We start from the raw sequence: 17257 nt of genomic DNA, 5'->3' as shown, positions 1-17257 counted from the left end.
CGTGCCAGAGGCCGCTGCACGTGGAGGCCTCTCGGTGGCCTTGCCCAGGGCAAGCCCATTTCCCCCCTGCACTAGGACCGGCCTCTGTGGGCCCTTGGGGGCGAAGGGCTGGGGTCGGAGCCGGGGTTTTCCTCCCGCTTGCCGGTCCCGGGGCAAGAGCCGCGGGGCAGGGGAGCGGGACCTTCGCGCGAGGTGCCCAGCAGGGAGGCGGTGCGGAGGAGCGCTCGTGCCCGCGGCGTGCGCTGGGGTGGCATCGGCAGGGGCAGGGGCACGGCCTCCGCGGGGAGCTGTGCAGGCGGGTGGGAGTGCTGGGGCTGGAGGCGGGCTCCGCAGCGCCGCTCACCCGCTCTCCGTGCGCTTGCTCCAAGGCCTTCACGAGCCTGCGCAAAGCAGAGGCCCTGAGGAGCTCGGCGGCTCAGAAAGCCCCGGTGCCGGCCTGCTTTGAAGAAGCCACCTTCCTGAGCCTGCAAGGGGAGGTAAAGCGGCAGGGCGGCCGCGAGGGCTCTCGGGGCGGGAGGAGCGGGATGCCGCGGTGGCGCGGGGCAGCCGGCGGGGGCGGCGGGGGGGACACCTCTGGCACTTTGAGGCCCGGCTGCAGTGAGCAGCCCTGCCTGCGACAGCCGCGTCCTCCGGCCCCAGCCGGTCGAGGCCCTCGGCCTCGCGTCGGGCAGGGGCGGGAAATGTGGTGGGAGCTCAGTCGGAGCCCTCGGGCACCGCCTGAAGAAGCCTTCTCCTGGGCAGGTGTGCTACAACGTGGGACGCGTGGAGCTGGCCAAGACGACCCTCAGGAAGGCGCTGAGCCTGCTGGGCCGGAAATTCCCGGGCACCTCAGCTGGCGCCTTCTTTCAGCTCCTGCTGGAGCAGTCGGCGCACGCCTCTCACCAGAAGAGCAGAGGCTCCTGCCCTCCCGCAGAGGCGGGGTAAGGAGCTCAGGGGGAAGAGAAGGGCAGAAAGAGCCCTTTCCTTGCTGGTGCTGAGCCCCTCGGCCGCCAGCTGCCTAGGCTTAGGGCTAGAGTCAGGTCCTGGCGAGGGCGACGCTGCGCAGGGCGCTGGGGGCTGCTGTCGGGGGAGGCGGGCTGTGTCGTCTCGAGGGGGACGGCGCGGGTGAGAGCAGAGGGGTGTTAGCGGGGAGCACAGGCTGCAGAGGGAAAGGGAGTGCGCAGGAGGGAGCAGGCGGTGGGCCCGGGGGGAAGCGGAGGCGAGGTGCGGGGTGGAGGGAGCTCAGGGCTCGCAGCCGGGTGCCAGCCTGCCGCACAGCACCCCTTCTGCTGCCGGTGCCCGGCTTTGCTGGGCGGCGCGGGCTGTAGTGCCGTCGCGTCCTTGCGAGCAGTCACCTTTCCCCGTGGTGCTTCTCGGTGCTCCTGCGTCCGCCCCTGCAGCCCTGCCCGCCCCAGCCGCCTCGTGGGCCCCGCGCCTCCCCGGCCCTGCCGGACTCGGCCCCGCGCGGCTCACGGCTGCGGCTCAGCAGTTTCTCTTGCGTGGCAGGACGGAGAGGCTGCCCTGGCTGTTCCAGCAGAGCCGCTGCCTTTCCTTGCTGCGGCAGCTCTTCAGCCTGGAGAACACTTCCAGCGGCCGGAGGCTCTTGCTCCTCGCAGCGCTCATGAGGGTCAACGCGGCCGAGGAGTCCGAGGACGCGAGTCACGTGAGTGCCTTCTCCGCACTGCAGCAGCCGCAGCAGGCGGCCGCGCGTCCGACACGGCTCCTTTCCCCCAGCCTGGCAAGAGCAGCCGCAGGGTCTGCCCCGGCAAGGAGAGGCCAAACAGGATGGGGATGTCCCCGTCCCGGGACTTCTCTCTGCGAGCTCCCAGGAGACGGGGCTTGCTGTTCTTCTGGGCTGCTCCTCTCATTGGATTTGTGTCGTGACTGTCACCCTTGGGCAGGCTGTGGCTGTGGGAGGCGTGCGAGTGAAAGAGAAGAGCGAAAGTGGCGGTGGGGTTTGTGGCCCTCTAGGCCCGAGAGTCACCCTGGCGAGATCCAGTCTTGTGCATTCTGCTGTCTGGACCTTTCTAGATCCTCGCGTCCTACCTGGAATATGTGCAGTGCTGCCAGGAGCTGGGCCGCCAGGAGGAGCGGATGGAGAGCGGGCGGGCGGGCGGCTGTCCAGCTTAGCTCCGGCGTCGAGCCCTTTGGAGGAGGAGGGGCGTTAACCGCGGCAGAACTGGCCCAGGCCCTGTCCTGTCTGCACCTCAGCCTGGGAAATCTGCCCCTCTCTGTCGACGTCGGTAGGTGCTGCCCCGGCTCCCTGGGAGAGGAGATCTCTGCGGAGAGAGCCTCTGCGAGTCGGCTTTATTCACTCATTCATTTATTTCCCTCTGCAGTGCACGGAGCTGGAGAAGCCCGACCTGGACCGGGAGCTTCCAGGCACGCTCTTCACGGCGCTCTTTCTCCAGATGAGGTAATGCTGCCGCTGGGCACGGTGCGGTGTCGGGGGGCCACGGGAGATCCTTTGGGCCAGGGTCACGGGAGCCTTTCCCCGGAGACTTGTTGCAAAAGATGAGTGGGTGAAAAGAAGAGCGATGGGAACTCCCCTGGAGGTTCTCCAGGAGGAGCACAGAAGGGGGAGAGACGGGTGAGGAGAAGCGGGGTGGGACGCGTGCCAGGGTGCGGAGTTGAATCCCACCACGCGGAGCTGCTCCCTGGGGCTCACTGCGTGCCTCCCCAGTGCCCGGAGCGTGCAGGAGCGCTCTCCAGGCTGGAGAAGCAGCTGGCTGGAGAGCCCGGGATCGCCGGGCAGGCGTGCTGCTCCTCCTGCTGCCGGGACCTCGCAGCGCGTGGAGGGGGCCAGGGCCGGGGGGCGGTCCCGCCGCGCACGGCTGCCGCTGATTGGCTGCGGGGGCGGGGCGGAGCGCGGGGATTGGTCCGGGCGTGGAGGAAGTGACGACTGGGCGGGGCGGGGCCGGCGCCGGGTTCAAAGGGCGGCGGCGGTTGGCGGCGGCGGTTGGCGGCGCCGCCATGGAGGTGCTGACGTTCCGGCGCTGCAGCCCCGCCGACATCGCTACCTGCCTCCGCGGCCACGTCCGGGCCGGCTCCGAAGCCCGCAGCCTGGCCAAGGGCGACCTGTTCCCCGGCCCGAAGGTGCGGCGGGGCGGGGCGGGCGCTGAGGCGACGCGCGGGCTTTGGCCCCCCGCGGCGCGGGCGGGCGGGGGGGGCCGGTGCCCCGCAGCTGTCAGAGCGCGCGGTGCCGCCGCTCGTGTTGCGGAGCGCGGCGGAGCGGTGCCGCGCGGCTCCCTCGCCTCGGGGCGGTAGCGGCGGGGCTGCTTTTCCGGGCGGCCCGGGAGCCCTGCGCGGTGCGGGTGACACGCTGGTTTGTGTCTTTGCTTTCGCAGCCTGAAGTCTCGCACGTGATTTTCATGAGAATCCTGCAGAAGGTGTACGGGATCCGCCCGGAGCATTTCTATGTGGTTCGTGTGCAATGTGGTGGCTCACGTACAGTGGAACGCGTGGGGCAGATAATAAATGTTGGCTGTAGAGATGAAATGTTGAAGCGTTGCTCTCCTTTGCGTGTCGTGAGGTCAGGAGGACGCCGCCAGGAAGGTACGGTTTTCCACGTGCTGACAGTGAGGAGGAGCTTGGAAATCCTGCCTGTGCTGCAGAAAGCCCAGAGCGTTGGAGGCACTGTGTAGCATGGGGATTTGCTGTGCGCGTGTCCAGGGAAGCGGCTGCTGTGTGTGTGTAGGCAGGGATGCGAGTGCAGTATTGCGGCATAGTCCTTGCAGTAGGTCCTTTGCTAGAGACCTCTTTGAAGCAGGAGTATGATGTGTGTGCGGACTGTTGCTGTGGCACGGCTGACTGCACCTGAAAATCAAAGAAGATTCTCCCTGTTTTCTGGGAGTTTGGTTCAGGTCAAGGCGCTTCTCAAAAGAGTGGGGTTTGGGTGTGCTGCATCCGAGTTGCTCTTTTTTCTTAAATAAAAAAATCTTTGTTTTGATGGGTTTGTTTTTTGGGGCTGGTTTCTTCTAGGGGGTGGGGTGGGGTGAGGGTTCCTCCTCGCTTCCTGCCCTGTCCGGGCCTCTGCCTTTGGCCCCGGTGGGAGGGAGGGTGCCAGCTCCAAGGGTCTGTGGGCGCCGTGGAGAAGGGCAGTGAACGCTACCTGCGGAGCTCGGCCCACTGCAGCTGTGCGTTTGCCGCGCAGCGTCCGAGGGCGGCTGTGGCCGGTGGCCTCGGCAAACGGATGCCGTGCTGAGGTGAGGCCAAGCGCGTCTTGTGCCTCCGCCACGCGGGAAGTTATTCCTGGAAGCCTGTGGGAAATGGTAGTCTCGGGGCGTTTGTGGATAGCACGTGCTCGTGGCAGCTCAGCTGTTCGTGCGCTGTCACGTTGATTGTCGTCGTCCTGTTACGGCGTGACCAGCCCAGAGCGGTGCTCGAGGCAGTCTGCTGGCAGAAGCGAGGGCAGCCTTCGGCGTCCGTTGAGCAGAGCTGTGAGTCAGCTCGCGGGCCAAAACGTAGCAGAGGAAGAGCTGGGACTCGTGGTGGTGTGGGGGGAGCCGAGCAGCTCCTCTTGCCAAGGGGTTCGTGTTTGTGCGACTCGGGCCTGAGCTCCGCCGCGAGAGGCGGCCTGCGTGCGGGGCGCCTGACGTGGCCACAGCGCGCTGTCTCCTTAGGGTCGGCTGCGTTTCCTTGCCCTGAGAGGGAGAGGTTTTTAAGCTGAAATGTGCAGTCTTAGGGAGCAGTTCTGGCTTCTGGGTGGCACTGTCCGGGGAGCATTTTTCCAACGGCCTTGTTTTGCAGCCTCTGGACAAATCCTAGGACGTGTCTCTCCAGGGTGAGTTTGTTACTTGGCAGTGACTATGTGGAGGTTTTCTTTCCTTCCTTCCTCCCTCTGTCCTCCTTCCTCCCTTCCTCTGTACTCCTCCCACCCTCCCTTTTTGTGTGTGTTTCTGGAGGGGAGGGTGTTTCATGCTTGGAGTTTACTAGAGAGAAGATGCATGTCCCGCAGATGGAGCCTTAGCAGCTTGTGTTCCCCAGGGGTGCAGAGACCATCAGGTGTGTCTTCAGTCTGTCTGAGTGATGTTCTGTTGTGGAGAAAACCTGCCTGTTTTCCTGGAAGTCTGCTGTGCCTGCGTATTCACTCTGCTCTCTTTCCTCTTTAGATGCCCGTCAACATTGACATCGTGTATCCCCAAATATTTGAAGGCTTTCTCCCTGTTTGTAACTTGTTTATTCACATGTAAGTACACAAGTTTGTATCCGTTTGGTTGTTACTTCTTCCAAGGCTTCAGTTCAGAGGGAATGGGGGGGGGGGGATGAGGGCGGGTTGTTTTTTTTTTGTTTTTTTTTTTTTTTTGAGCACCTGTGAGCTGGTGGTGGCTGCAGCGCTCTCTGTGCTCTCTGGTTTGGAGCAAAATGAAATTTGCAGGCGAGCAAGAGGCAGCAAGGTTGTAATAGAAAAGAAAAACCTTGGCAGCTGTCTTTTGTCTAAATCGATGCGTTACCTTTACTGTGAGGACTAGGAGGCTGCGTTAGTGACTTGATTTAGAGGGTGGGGGAGTGAAAGGGCGGGTTGGAGCGCCTGGGGGTACCGCGAATGGCCAGAAGTTCATCATCATACCCAAAAAGGGGTTTGAAGCCCTTGTTAGGTGAACTTGCCCCCCCAAATTCGAGATACCTTTGCTGCAGGGATGGGAGCGTTAAACACTAATCTGTGCGGGCGATCGTACTGTGTTAGTCTCCTGAGAGGACTTGTTGCTGTTGCGTGCTTACTGCACCTGGGCTCTGGGGTAAGAGGAGAAAATCTCTTTTGAGTGAGCGTCTATAGCACAAAAACTGTAATGGTCGCTGCAGATAGATCTATGTTTTGCTTCCTTGCAGGGAGCGCTTTCTCCCGGTGTGCCGTGTTAATGACTTTGAGATTGCTGATGTTCTAAGTCCAAGTAAGCAAGTGCTTGTGATGCTGTCTGTCCCGTGTGGGAGTGTAGGGGGATTGGGGTGGTGGCACTTGACAGGCAGGCTGCTTTCCTGCCCGCTTGGCACTCGACTGCTAGTAGTTTGTCCATCAAGCTGTGGCACTCTTGAAATGGTGTGGGAATACGTGGCCGTGGAAAGTAGCCTGAACTCTGTGGAGTTCTCTCTGGAGTCCTTAGGCAAATACCTCCGCAGGGAGCGGTTAGATGGTGAAAGCTGCTCTTCCGTCTCCACGGTTCCCAGCTGCGGCGATTCTGCTGCGCCGCACAGCTTAGGACAGGCTGTTGTGAAGAACGCTTTCACTTCTGGGTCTGTCTTAGCTTGTGAGAGTGTTGCCCGTTACTGATGTTCCTGCTGGGGGGGCAGAGGAAGACAAGCCCTGTTTCTGCGATCCCTTGCCTCCTCTGTGAATTATGCTTGGCCCACCTTTTCCTAAGTGATTGCAATATGCATGGAGACCAAAACAGTGATGACTTGCAATTCTAATTTCAGAAGCAAAGAGGACAGCTCGCTTCTTGAGTGGCATTCTCAACTTTATACATTTCCGAGAATCACGCCGTGGAGTCTACTTGGATTTACAGGTGAACTATGTAAGATTCGGGGCTGTGTTACTCCTGATGCTTGCTAAAACATAAGGAATGTTAACCTCAGTTTGAGAACATAGAGGTTGTACTTCTTAATTGCATGTTTTAGAAACACGCTGGGGTTTTCCTGTGGTTTTAGAGATGGTGTGTTTCAAGTGAAATACGTGATTAGTAGAGCTCAGAGAGAACCCAAAATGTAAACGGTGTTCCCCTAGAATAAAAACATCTCCACGTAATTAACTTGCAGAAATGAGCTATGGAAAACTGCAACAGCTGGAGACAGCAAATCAAGAGGCAGCAGTGAAGCTGGAGAAGCTGAAGTGAGTATAAGGAGTAGGAGCTGAGTTGCACTAACCTTCTTGGCTAGCTCTCCTGTTCCCAGTGCATGTGTGGGGTGTGCAACTGGGAACTTACTAGTTGAGCTTTGTGGTTTGATAGAGCAGACTGAGAACAACAGGCTTCTCTGCACCTGGTGTAGATAGTGGACAGCCCAACCGGTGCTCAGAAGTTTGGCCCCTCTACCTCCCTTCTGCTTGTCTGTGACAGCTGAGGTGGTAGTTCCTCTTGGACTAGACGAAAAGTACTTGCTTTGAGTAATGGGTGTGGACTTTTGTGTGTGTGGGACTAGCTTGCTGTGAAGGGCAGACGGTGTAGAGGCAGTATGTTGAGACAGTAGTTAGCTTTGTTTCCTGGCAGTGAAACATATCTTGCTTTCCTAGGAGAGTTTTCTTTCAAACTGTCCACCTTCTCTCCCTTACCCCGTCAAACGTTCTCAGCATGTGCACCTCCATGCTTTGTAGCTTGGTTCTCAAAGCGAAGTAACATTTTTGAGCTTTCCTGCAAGCCTGTTTAGCTTAGTCTGGGCAGACTCAGCTTCTCCACTGGCACTTGACTTTGCTGTTTAGCCTCTTTGGGAAGCAAGCCCGGAAGCATAAAGCAGTTTCTGTTGGGTTGTGCCCTGTTAGAGGAAGGGCTTGTCTGGTGAGAGGCCAGAAGAGCTGTTGTGAGCAAAGAATAAGACTTTGGGAGTGCCTGGTTGCTGTGAGAGGAAAACTGTATTTTGTAGCTCAGAGACTGTGGTGGATCTTATCTTTGAAACCATCATTTTGATCGTCTAAGCTCTTAAGGATGAATTCTTTCTAGAGTGGTTGTTCTAGCCTCACTAATCTATCGATTTTGCTAATAATGCTGAAACTGTCAATATCTCAGTGTGTGGTTGTGTTATTTATTTATTTACGTTTGCTTAGCACTGTTCCTGTAGAAGAGCAAGCAGAGTTCAGGCAGCTGTCTGATGACATTCAGGAATTGCAGCAACTGCTAAACCACGACTATTGTCGGAAAACAGTATGATCTCTCTACTCCTTTCTCTGGAATGCTGCTGTAGCTTCTGATCACAGGTGTTCCTTATTTTTGTGTTGGTTTTGTTTGTTTTGTCCCCTTCCCCTACTTTTGTGAAGGATAAAGAGGACTTTTCTGATTTAAAACAAAAAAGGTATTACAACACCACATTCTTTTTAATCCCTCCCCTTACCTCTTTGTTTACCCATAAGTGATGTGAAACATGCTTGGAATCAGAGCTAGGGTCTTTTCTTTTGAAATACATTGTTGTGGTGAATGGAGAGGCACCTCTTTTCTTGTTAAAAGTAATATGTATGTTTTGCCGTGAAATTTTTGATTTGTCTTGCGATTGAATTTGAAGGGTTTACTCAGAACTGAGGGTGAACTATGTTGGGAAATAGACTGAGGCCTAAGAAGGGTTACCCAAGGAAAGACTCTAAAAAAAAAAAAAAAAGAGAAAGAAAAGAAAGAAAGAAAAAAAAGCCAAGGTGGTGTTGGTAGGGAAGAGTGCTACTTTCCAGCAAGGGCAGCTTTCTTCTAGGTCTCGCAGGTAACCTTTTCTGTCACTTCAGAGAAATGAAAATCTGGTTAGTATTTTTTTTGGAGGTGCTACTGTAAGCCGTCTGTCTGCTTTTAATGTTAACCATGTTTCACCTTGTTATTACTGGAGACCTGGTGTATTAATGTAGGCCTTCTCAAAGTAAAAACATGACCTCTGGCAAAGAAGATTGGGTGTGTGTAACAAACCACAAGGGCTGATGAGAGCAGAGGAAGTAAAATGGCACCAGTATTTGCAGGTTGGGATGGAGCTGGGATGGCAAGTGAGACATGCAAGCATGCCGAAAAGGCTTTGGCGTGGTAGTACAGAGAAGGGTGCTGATAGCACTGCGTAGTACAGAGGTAGCTGTTTTGGCTCTTGGGAGCTATGGGCTGTGTTCTTGTTTTCTGCGCTGCCTGCCCACTCTGATGGAGAGAACCTTCCGAAGTTAGTGCCATCTGTCACCCCTATTCCAAGTCACCTGCGGCTGCCTGCCTCCTCGATGCTCCCAGTGGCTTTTCAACAATGTTTTCCTTCCCTATATTTTAAGTTTCTACAGACTGCTATTTTATCTGCTAGTTGTGGCATTCCAGAGAAACTATCAGTGAGATTTAAATAGCAGTGAGGTGTACGACCTTAACTGTGGCTTGCATCTGGGAGATTAGCTTAGTATAAGGTAGCTCTTCCCCTGAAAGAGTCAGATATTGCAGAGAGGACCCGAAAATTGGTGAGTGTACCTTGATATAGGCTATAGATTAAATTCCAGTTCAGCTAATTGATCATCTTTCTGCCTTTAAGATCAGGTTAGTCTTGGAGCTCGGTAACGTGATAGTTCAGGAGATGATTTTTAGCTTTTTAAAAACTGTTTCAGCTTTGCTTTTCCCACAGAAACTTTACTGCAACTAACTGGTGATTTTTTTTTTTTTTTTAGCCTTTACAGACTTCTCTGGTATACGCGTGCACAAACACACGTCTGTCGCCCGTTAGACTGCGCCTCTGCGTCCACTCTTGCCTATTTGGGGCCTATGGATTAGAGGCAAGATCACTTCTTGGTAATTTCACTTTTGATTCACACTCCACAGACAGGTCACAGTGTAATGGTTATAAGATAGCCTGTTTAGCATGCTTAATGGAATTTTATCATGCTTTTCCCTTTTATTTCACCAGATCCAGCTGGTGTCGGACGAAGAAGCCAGCGTCTGGCACGTGGAGTTGCTGTGTGTTTTCATGCAAGCAGATACCTCCCTAGGCAAATGGCAGTGTTAGGCAAATGACAGGATTTTATTTGCACCTCCCTTTATTCTGGTCTGTATATACACTTTGGTATCAAAACACAAGTCATTTCCAAGAATACTTTGATAATGTGTAGGCAATATATTTTATGTTAAAAGATTCCAGCTTCAGCGATATATGATACAAACCTTAAAATTCAGGAGGATTTTCTAGGTCTGTAAGGGGACAAACATGCAAAATGTTCCTAAACCAGTGGCGGTGTAGTGGGGTCCCACTGCAGGAGGACAGATGGCATCTTTTCACCGTTGCTAGTGTAAGAAAGGAAGAAAACAGGACCCGGTGGGATCCCAGGTTCCTGAAAGCCCTAAATGAGCAAAACGCTTCAGCCCGTGCTAATCCAGCATGATTGAGGCCTGCTCCGAGCAGTCCTTAGGGTCGGGACCAAACCTACCTGCTGATGCCAGTTGTGGCGCATGAAGGATCTGGGTGCTCGTCTGCGCAGGGCAGGTGTTGGCATTGCCCCTCGCTGGCCTGCAAGGGGCTCGTGGGGCGCTCAGGAGAATCCGAGAAGTACCTGCTACAGGAATTAGACGCCTCTGGAATTTTAGCGACTGGTCAAAATCCTCATTTAGGCAATTAAATCGATTTTTGGATCCAACCGAGGGGTGTCTTTTTTTTCAACAGTTACAAAAATGCCAGATTATTTTTCCCCCAAAGTGTCAGTCTCTGCATTTAACTGCAACATGTGGATGCTTCTTCTTTATAGTTTCTCTGGGGAGAAATTTTGTTTCTTTCTTATTGAGCTGCCCAGGTTTAAGGGTGGGGGGGGGGGGCACATGCAAGCTTTTCAGAAACTCAAAGCTTAAACTTGAACTCTTGTGCTTGCATTAAGGCTTGGAAACAGGTGACCTGGTTTCCAGCAGCCTTTGGCCCCCACTACTGCTCACCAACTGGAGCCCTGGGCTTCTGGTGACAGGAGCACCCTGCTTTAGAGCCTAGATGTAAATATAAGATCCTGACTTGACAACCCTGTTATTAATCTCTTTGCTCATATACCTGCCTTTGCACAGCAGAAGATTCTCAGATTCTTTGGGGCACCAGTGAGCTCTCGGGGCTGGTCCCAGCAAGCTCTGCTGGGTTTTGTGGCCCAAAGACCTTGGTAAAGGTAAACTCCCTGGCTACAGCACAGTTCTGGGGCCTTTCCTGTGCATGGGACATAATTGCTCAAGCCTGTTTGTGGGACGCGGTAGGCCCCATGCTGATCCTGCTTTTCAGCGGGTGTCATGTGGTACAGGAGGAGTGCTAATGCTCCTGGTTGGCAGATAGGCACTGTCCACAGTTCTAGTGGCCACTCGCTATTTTGCCAATGATGTCCTGCGCCCCGGTGGAAGAATAAATGTGGAGGCAGCAGAGTGAGCAAAACTGTAACACAGGGACTTTGTTCTCCTGTAGTTTTATTTTGGTTCACAAAAATCACTTCTGGAGGGGGACGCACAATTTGCAAAATTGGACAGGAAGGACCTGGTTTCAGGTCTCGGGACAGGCATTCAGAAGCTTCTCCAGGGCCCGTTCTAAGTGGTTGTGTCTTCCTCTTCATCCTCCTCCCCTTTTGCAGTGTGGAGTTCATCTATCACTGCACAGATGCCAGCCAGCCAGGCTGCCACAGTGCCAGCTGAGAATATACAGAAGCCAACGAGACGCAGAAAGGTGTAGTCCTGCTTGTGCAGTTGGATCAGGCAGTCCAGCTGGAGCTGTGCCTCCACTGCGGGCATTTTCAAGCCGCGTAGACCTTCTGGCATGTAGCAGGTGATGTTCTCGGCACCTGCAGAGGGAAAAGCAGAAGCAAGACTAACTTGTCCGTGCCCTGAGCAATAGTGGGTAGGAGTCCTGCTAGAAAAGCAGTGGAGGAGTTTCCTAAAGCCTTTGAAAAATGTCTCCGCACTTCACACTCCTTTCCCTGAAGAGCCTGGGGGAAAATACGTAGTCCGTCCCTTGCCAAACCAGGTAGCCAGAATGATCAGAACGATTTCTGTGTTATTGTCGCGATAGGAAAATACTGCCGGTTGGATTATACCGCAGTGGCAAGCTGCTGTACCTGCATTGTTGAGTTCTGCTAACTGAGCACCTTCATTTTAATATAAAAGCTCTTGTGATTTTTTTGAAAAAACCTTAAACATCTTCTGACATGCCATAGGCTAAGCTGAAAGAGGTTGTTTTATGCTGGCATAGTGAGGTCTGCATCCACAGAGTCAAGCTGTGAAACTTGGGTTGTTTGCAGTTAGGGGTCACCGAGCTTGTTGTGTGAAAGAAAAAGAGGAAACTCCTCAGTAATTCAGTTCCGCCGAAATAATGACTGTGCTCTGCCGTATTGTAGTCTAGGCTGTAAGAAAACAGATGCTGGCTTTTCCCTCTGGAGCTAGTGAAGGCTGGGCGTAATAGGAAGCAATGTCTCTTCCTGGTGTTTGTAGAAGGCCAGTGTGGCCTCCAGCACAGCCGCCTCCTTCCCGTGGGGGTTTTGAAATCCGTGTGACAGACTCGGTTACTGCGACAGAACCGTGTCAGTCGCTGCTGGAAGTGCTGGATGGGTGGTCCTTAGGGAAAGGGAGCAGGGGAGAAGGATGAGCAACAACTTATACTGTATTATGTTATGTTGTATTTTGTTATACGTTGACGAGTGGATACAGCTGCAGAGACCGTTGGTGCTGTTATCGCTCGCTGTCAGGAGCGTAACTGCGGGGCTTGTTCACCCTTACCCCAAGCCGTCGAGCTGTGGGAACTTCCCGCCTGCGCCTCGACCGTGCGCAGCTCCAGCTGAGCGTAAAACACTGGCACAAAGTGGTCTGTGAAGCTGCAGTGGCTCTCTAAAGGCCGGGACAGGGATCTGCTTGCAGCAGATTTCAGTGCTCTGCGTTGCCCCTCAGTTCCGTCTGTCCCACCGTCCCTCTGCTAGAGCTGTCAGCTCCTGGGACAACCCTCGTTTTAGGGCCGCCTAGGCCTGACAAACAGGGAGTTGCTTTTCCCTGCCTGGATGCAGATAGGCGCATGTGATCTGGGGTTCCCAGCATGGATACACTTACCTGCAGCATTAAAGTTTACCCAGTTCTCACACCAGTTCCAGGAAATACAACACCTCGTGCTGACTCACCCACAGCACCTGGCTGGGACATAGCAGCAAAGTCTGACAGAGGAGGAAACTGGAGCTGCCTCCGCTGGCTGCTGCTGAGTCTTTCCGCTCTTTCTCCCCTGCCCTGACACGTGGAAGCAGGGAGACGGGTCGTTTCTTCCCAGCCCTGGCGCAGTCTATTCCATCTCCTCCCAGCCTCATCAGAAAGGTTTCAGTAGGTGCCTTGGTCTCTTTCCCATCCTTCCCGGGATTGTGCAGGGACCCACACGAATACGTCCAGTCCTTGCTGCCACTTGCTTTTCTGCTCGTAGCCTTCCAAACCGCCTGCAGTGAGCTTTACTCTCCTGTTCAGGGCTTCCACGTGTTATCTCCAAACTACCTGGCGGCTGCTAGGGGTAGGACTTCTCTACACTGTTCCATAACTGTCTGTAATCTGTATGAGGACAATAAGTACCTTTACAGGCATTTACTACGCCTATTAAGATACTCAGACATCCCTAATTCTGTTCTGTCCTAACACCAGCTTCCCTTGCCCTTCCTTATGGTTCTTTTCTGCCTTTTTCTTACTTGATGGACAGGTTTTCTCAAATTTATTTTTTTTCCCCCCAGCTCTCCTTCATTATTTTATTGTGAATTACTGAGGATCAAGCTTTTTTCATTGGTGCAGGATGTGTTCCTTTTCAATTTGGAAAATCAAATACAAATTTCATAGCTGCATAACAAATTTTTACACTTGGGACTAGTGTTTCTCTGGAAAAGGGAACCAGTGATCACTTTGCCTCATGAATATTCAATATCTGTGGTCCAGCTGTAGACTCTCTCAATAAGATGGAAAAGAGCTGGATTTTGGTGAGCCAGATGGCGTAAGGAAAGAAGGCTCCTGCCGTCAATAAACTGCTCTTACTCGGGAGTAAGTGCCTTTCTGCTGCAGAAGTCAGAGGAACTCAAGCGGACGCTCATCTGCAATGCATGTACATTGATTATTTTGGATAACTTAAAACAAAAGCGAGCCAATTTGCTCTGGGATGCTGGCGGAAGAGTGGGAACATATGAAGCCCGTCAGTCATAAGGATACAGAGACGCTTTTCTGACCACAGTCTTAACTTGCATTCTGTTTCACCCTGTCAATCGCATTTCACCGGTACCCAAACCAGAACCCCCCATGGGAACAGCAAAAGTCTTTTGCCGAGTTCAGAGCATTTGGATCACGGCTTGATCCTGAGAACCTGTCAAATGTACCTGCTTTGCCAGCTAGAAGCACTGTGATAGCTGGAGGTTATAGGAACTGTCGTTTCGATCTGCTTTAGCACAACAGCTGCCATATTTTTTACGGAAAAAGGCATTGCAGGAGGCGTTTGAGGTGAAGGGGACACTGGCAGAACGGTGGGCAGCTCAGGGCTGGAGAGGCTGAGCAGAGCAGGACAGAACAGAGGCAGGAGCAGAGTACTTCCCGCATCTCCACGGAGAGAGGGGTTTTTAACGGACTGTTATGGATGCAGCGATACTGCAGCAGCAACAAAAAGATACAGTCTATCGAGCAGCTGAAGAAAAGGCAGGAAAATCAGAGCAGTAGCCTTCTCTGCAGCTCTCCCCAGAGCCTCCTCGGGCTCCTCACTCTTGGCACTGCAGCTGTAAGGTGCTTGTGACTCGCAGTGACAAAAGTGATAACAAGCTCGCAGTGCTACCGCCTGCAGCTGGGGCAGGCACTTTATAGAAGTAGCAATAGCCTAGCTACTGGTTACGCTTCCCGATGCTTCCCTCTCTGTCCTGAGGGTGTGAGCAAGTGTGATTCTCTGTGGGACGGCGTGCACGGAGCTGCTCTGATCCGTGTTCAGTGGTAAAACTAGAAGATTGGACTTGCAGTTGACATACAGTGGCACAGCCCCATGAGCTAAAAGGCGCTTGTGCTGTCTGACCTCTCCAGTCCTTAATGTGCCAAACTTTTGGGACAGAGACCAGAATACCCTCTCTCTTCCGCCCAGATCTGCAGGCGCAGGGAGGAGAGGGGTCCTGCTTACACAGCCCTCACCTGGAAAATGAACGTTGCTCTTTGTCATCCACGCAGTGAAGTCCAAGAAGGAGCAGTTGCAGTGCCAAAGGTTGTCACTGAGCCACAGAACCCTCAGGTTGGTGAGGTCAGGGACAGTGCTGGTGTCCAGGAATAGTAAGCCAGTCTGGATCACGTCCAGATACCTCAGCCAGGTGTTGTTGGCAAAGGCATCCTTCTCAATCTCCACAAGGTTGGGGTTGTCTGACATCTTCAGCACTACCAGGCTGATGAGCTGTGAGAAGGTGCTGAAGGTGACCTGTGTGAGGTTATTGAAGCTGAGGTCCAGGTAGACGAGCTTGGCCCCACCAACGAAAGCGAAATCCAGACCATCCCCCAAGAGGTTCTCCCGGCAGTCCAGATAGACCAGGTCAGCGAGGAAGCTCAGTTCCACTGCAGGCAGGTATGAGATCTTGTTTGCTGCCAGAATCAGCTGCCTGGTATCCAGTGGGATGGTCACAGGGAGCTCTTGCAGCTGTTGCCCTGTGCAGTTCACTTCCAGGTACTGACAGCTGCACCTGCTTGGGCAGTTGATAGTCTCTGATGCCAGCCCCAGCCCCAAAAGAAACATGAGGCTCAGGGGCTGGTGTCCACCTGGAAGAGACATGATCTAACACCTCCCAGAGTGCATGGCCCCTTAGGGAGTACAGACAGACAGGCACGGAGGAGCTGCAAAGGAGGGGACCTAGGGAAGTGGTTTTGTCATTACAGCCATGCCGACGAGATGCCCAGCGGCAAGGCTGTTGGGAAGCGCTCTGCTTCTGTGGCTCACCTGGCTCCTTGGCAGCCTGCCTGGCTGGAATCGGAGCCGGATTTCACCCACTTTCTGGATCTGCAAGTGCAGAGCGGTGGCTAGAGTGTCTCCATGCCACGCTCATTGCCAGCTGACACCTCCGTGATGTCAGCAGCTTGCAAAAGCCACCTAGTTTGGGGACACTGACATGACCGGCCTTGCTGAGCCCGTGCTGCTTTCGTCGGAGTGAAAGCGCACGCCTGTAGGCCTACGAGGCAGGTGCGCCCTGGATGAGGACACCAAGTGTGTGCAGGGCGGGTGTGAGCAAATGCAGTTGCTGTCACAAATAATGTCAAAAGCCGAGGCGTGGTCATTTGTGTAATAAATTGTAACTCTTTGTTCATTGTTTAGAAGGAGGAATAAGCCGATGGAGGGGGAGGAGGAGGTTTTACAACAATCAGGGTTGAGACATGGTGTCAGACAAATAAATTATGGTAAGCACAAAAGCTTATATGACCCCTTGTGGAACCGGTGTCGGGGCCCTAGCTATCTTGCAGGACTATGAAGAGCTGAAGTAAGCAACAAGCGGCTCAGAGGTTTTGAAGGTAAAAGGATAAAGAAAAGATAAGCAGGCGCCTGTAATTTTCTCACAGAACAGCATCCCAAAAGGGAGTCAACACAACAGATAAGCAAACCCCTGTGATCACTCACAAGGAGACAAACCAAAATAAAGAGACAGAAGAAGACCACGGCCTTCCTCTCCACGACCACCAGAGAGCTTCAGACGACCCCCCCAGCAACTCACACATGTGCGGGACGCACCGGGAGATTACAACGCAGACTGTAAGGGGGGACTGTGTGTGAGGGAGGCGCGCGCCGTTGGCGGAGCTGAGACTCCCCGGCCGCCCAGCGCTGTTTTGCTTGTGGCTGCTTACTTAATTAAATAAATTGTTCACATGATTTAACAAACTCTCTGTATGAATTAACCTTCAAGAGAGTAACTTATGACACGCAACTGCCCCTGCGACGGCGCCGCTTCAGGAGCAGCAGCCGCTTCCCGCGCAGCGCCGCCGCCCCACGACAGGCCGCACCGCGCCGGGCCGCGCCGGGTCGGGTCGGGCCGCGCCGGGCGCCGCCGCGCAGGCGCGTGCGCAGCAGCGGCAGCCGGGGCGGGGGCGGGGCCTGCCCGGGAAGGTGCCGCGAGGGGCGTGGCCAGCGCAGCCGCCCTGCTGCGGGGCAGAGGTCGAGGAAGAGAGCGACCATTGGCTGCGGTGCCGCTCTCTGATTGGTGCTCTCCCTGGGGAGGCGGGGCTGGCAGGCTTCCCGCTCGCGGGAGGTGGGGGCAGTGCGCGGGGCTGCTCCGGCCGCGGCGGGATGGTGCTGCGGGGCGGCGCGGAGCCGGGCGGCGGCGGCGGCTGGGGGGGCAGTGAGCACTGGGGCCAGGCGGCAACGGGAGGTGTGTGTGAGTGGGCGGTGGTGGGTCGCGGCGGGGACTGGGCAGCGGCTGGCGGCGCGGCGTCCTGCAGGGACGATGGCTCCTCGCTGTCCTCCCTCAAGCGCCTGGAGCGCTCGCAGCGCACGGAGCGGCTGGACACACTGTTCGGCTTCGAGCGGCCCACGGAGCGTGGCGAGCGCACGGGCTGGCTCATCAACATGCACCCGGTAGGACTGGGCCGGGGGGGGGATGTCACCGGCGGGGGGTGTCACCCACAGGCACCTGGTAGGACTAGGGGGGACAAGGATGGGGGGGTCACCGACA

The 17257-nt window shown here is 54.8% G+C and overlaps 1 protein-coding gene across 1 annotated transcript; it reads right to left on the bottom strand.

Moving 5' to 3' along the window:
* Positions 1-11099: 11099 nt before the first annotated feature.
* LOC134154781 (leucine-rich repeat-containing protein 52-like) lies at positions 11100-15372 on the bottom strand. The gene is made up of 2 exons (XM_062601440.1): positions 14748-15372; positions 11100-11416 (listed from the first exon to the last, which is right to left on the bottom strand). Exons 1-2 carry the CDS (start codon positions 15370-15372, stop codon positions 11166-11168), a joined length of 876 nt encoding a protein of 291 aa, XP_062457424.1. The 3' UTR covers positions 11100-11165.
* Between the last annotated feature and the right edge of the window lie 1885 nt (positions 15373-17257).

The sequence above is a fragment of the Rhea pennata genome, unplaced genomic scaffold (assembly GCF_028389875.1).
Source record: "Rhea pennata isolate bPtePen1 unplaced genomic scaffold, bPtePen1.pri scaffold_40, whole genome shotgun sequence".
In the NCBI taxonomy this organism is placed as follows: Eukaryota; Metazoa; Chordata; class Aves; order Rheiformes; family Rheidae; genus Rhea; species Rhea pennata.
The sequence above is the reverse complement of the archived record's forward strand: the minus strand, read 5'-3'. Positions and strand labels throughout refer to the sequence as shown.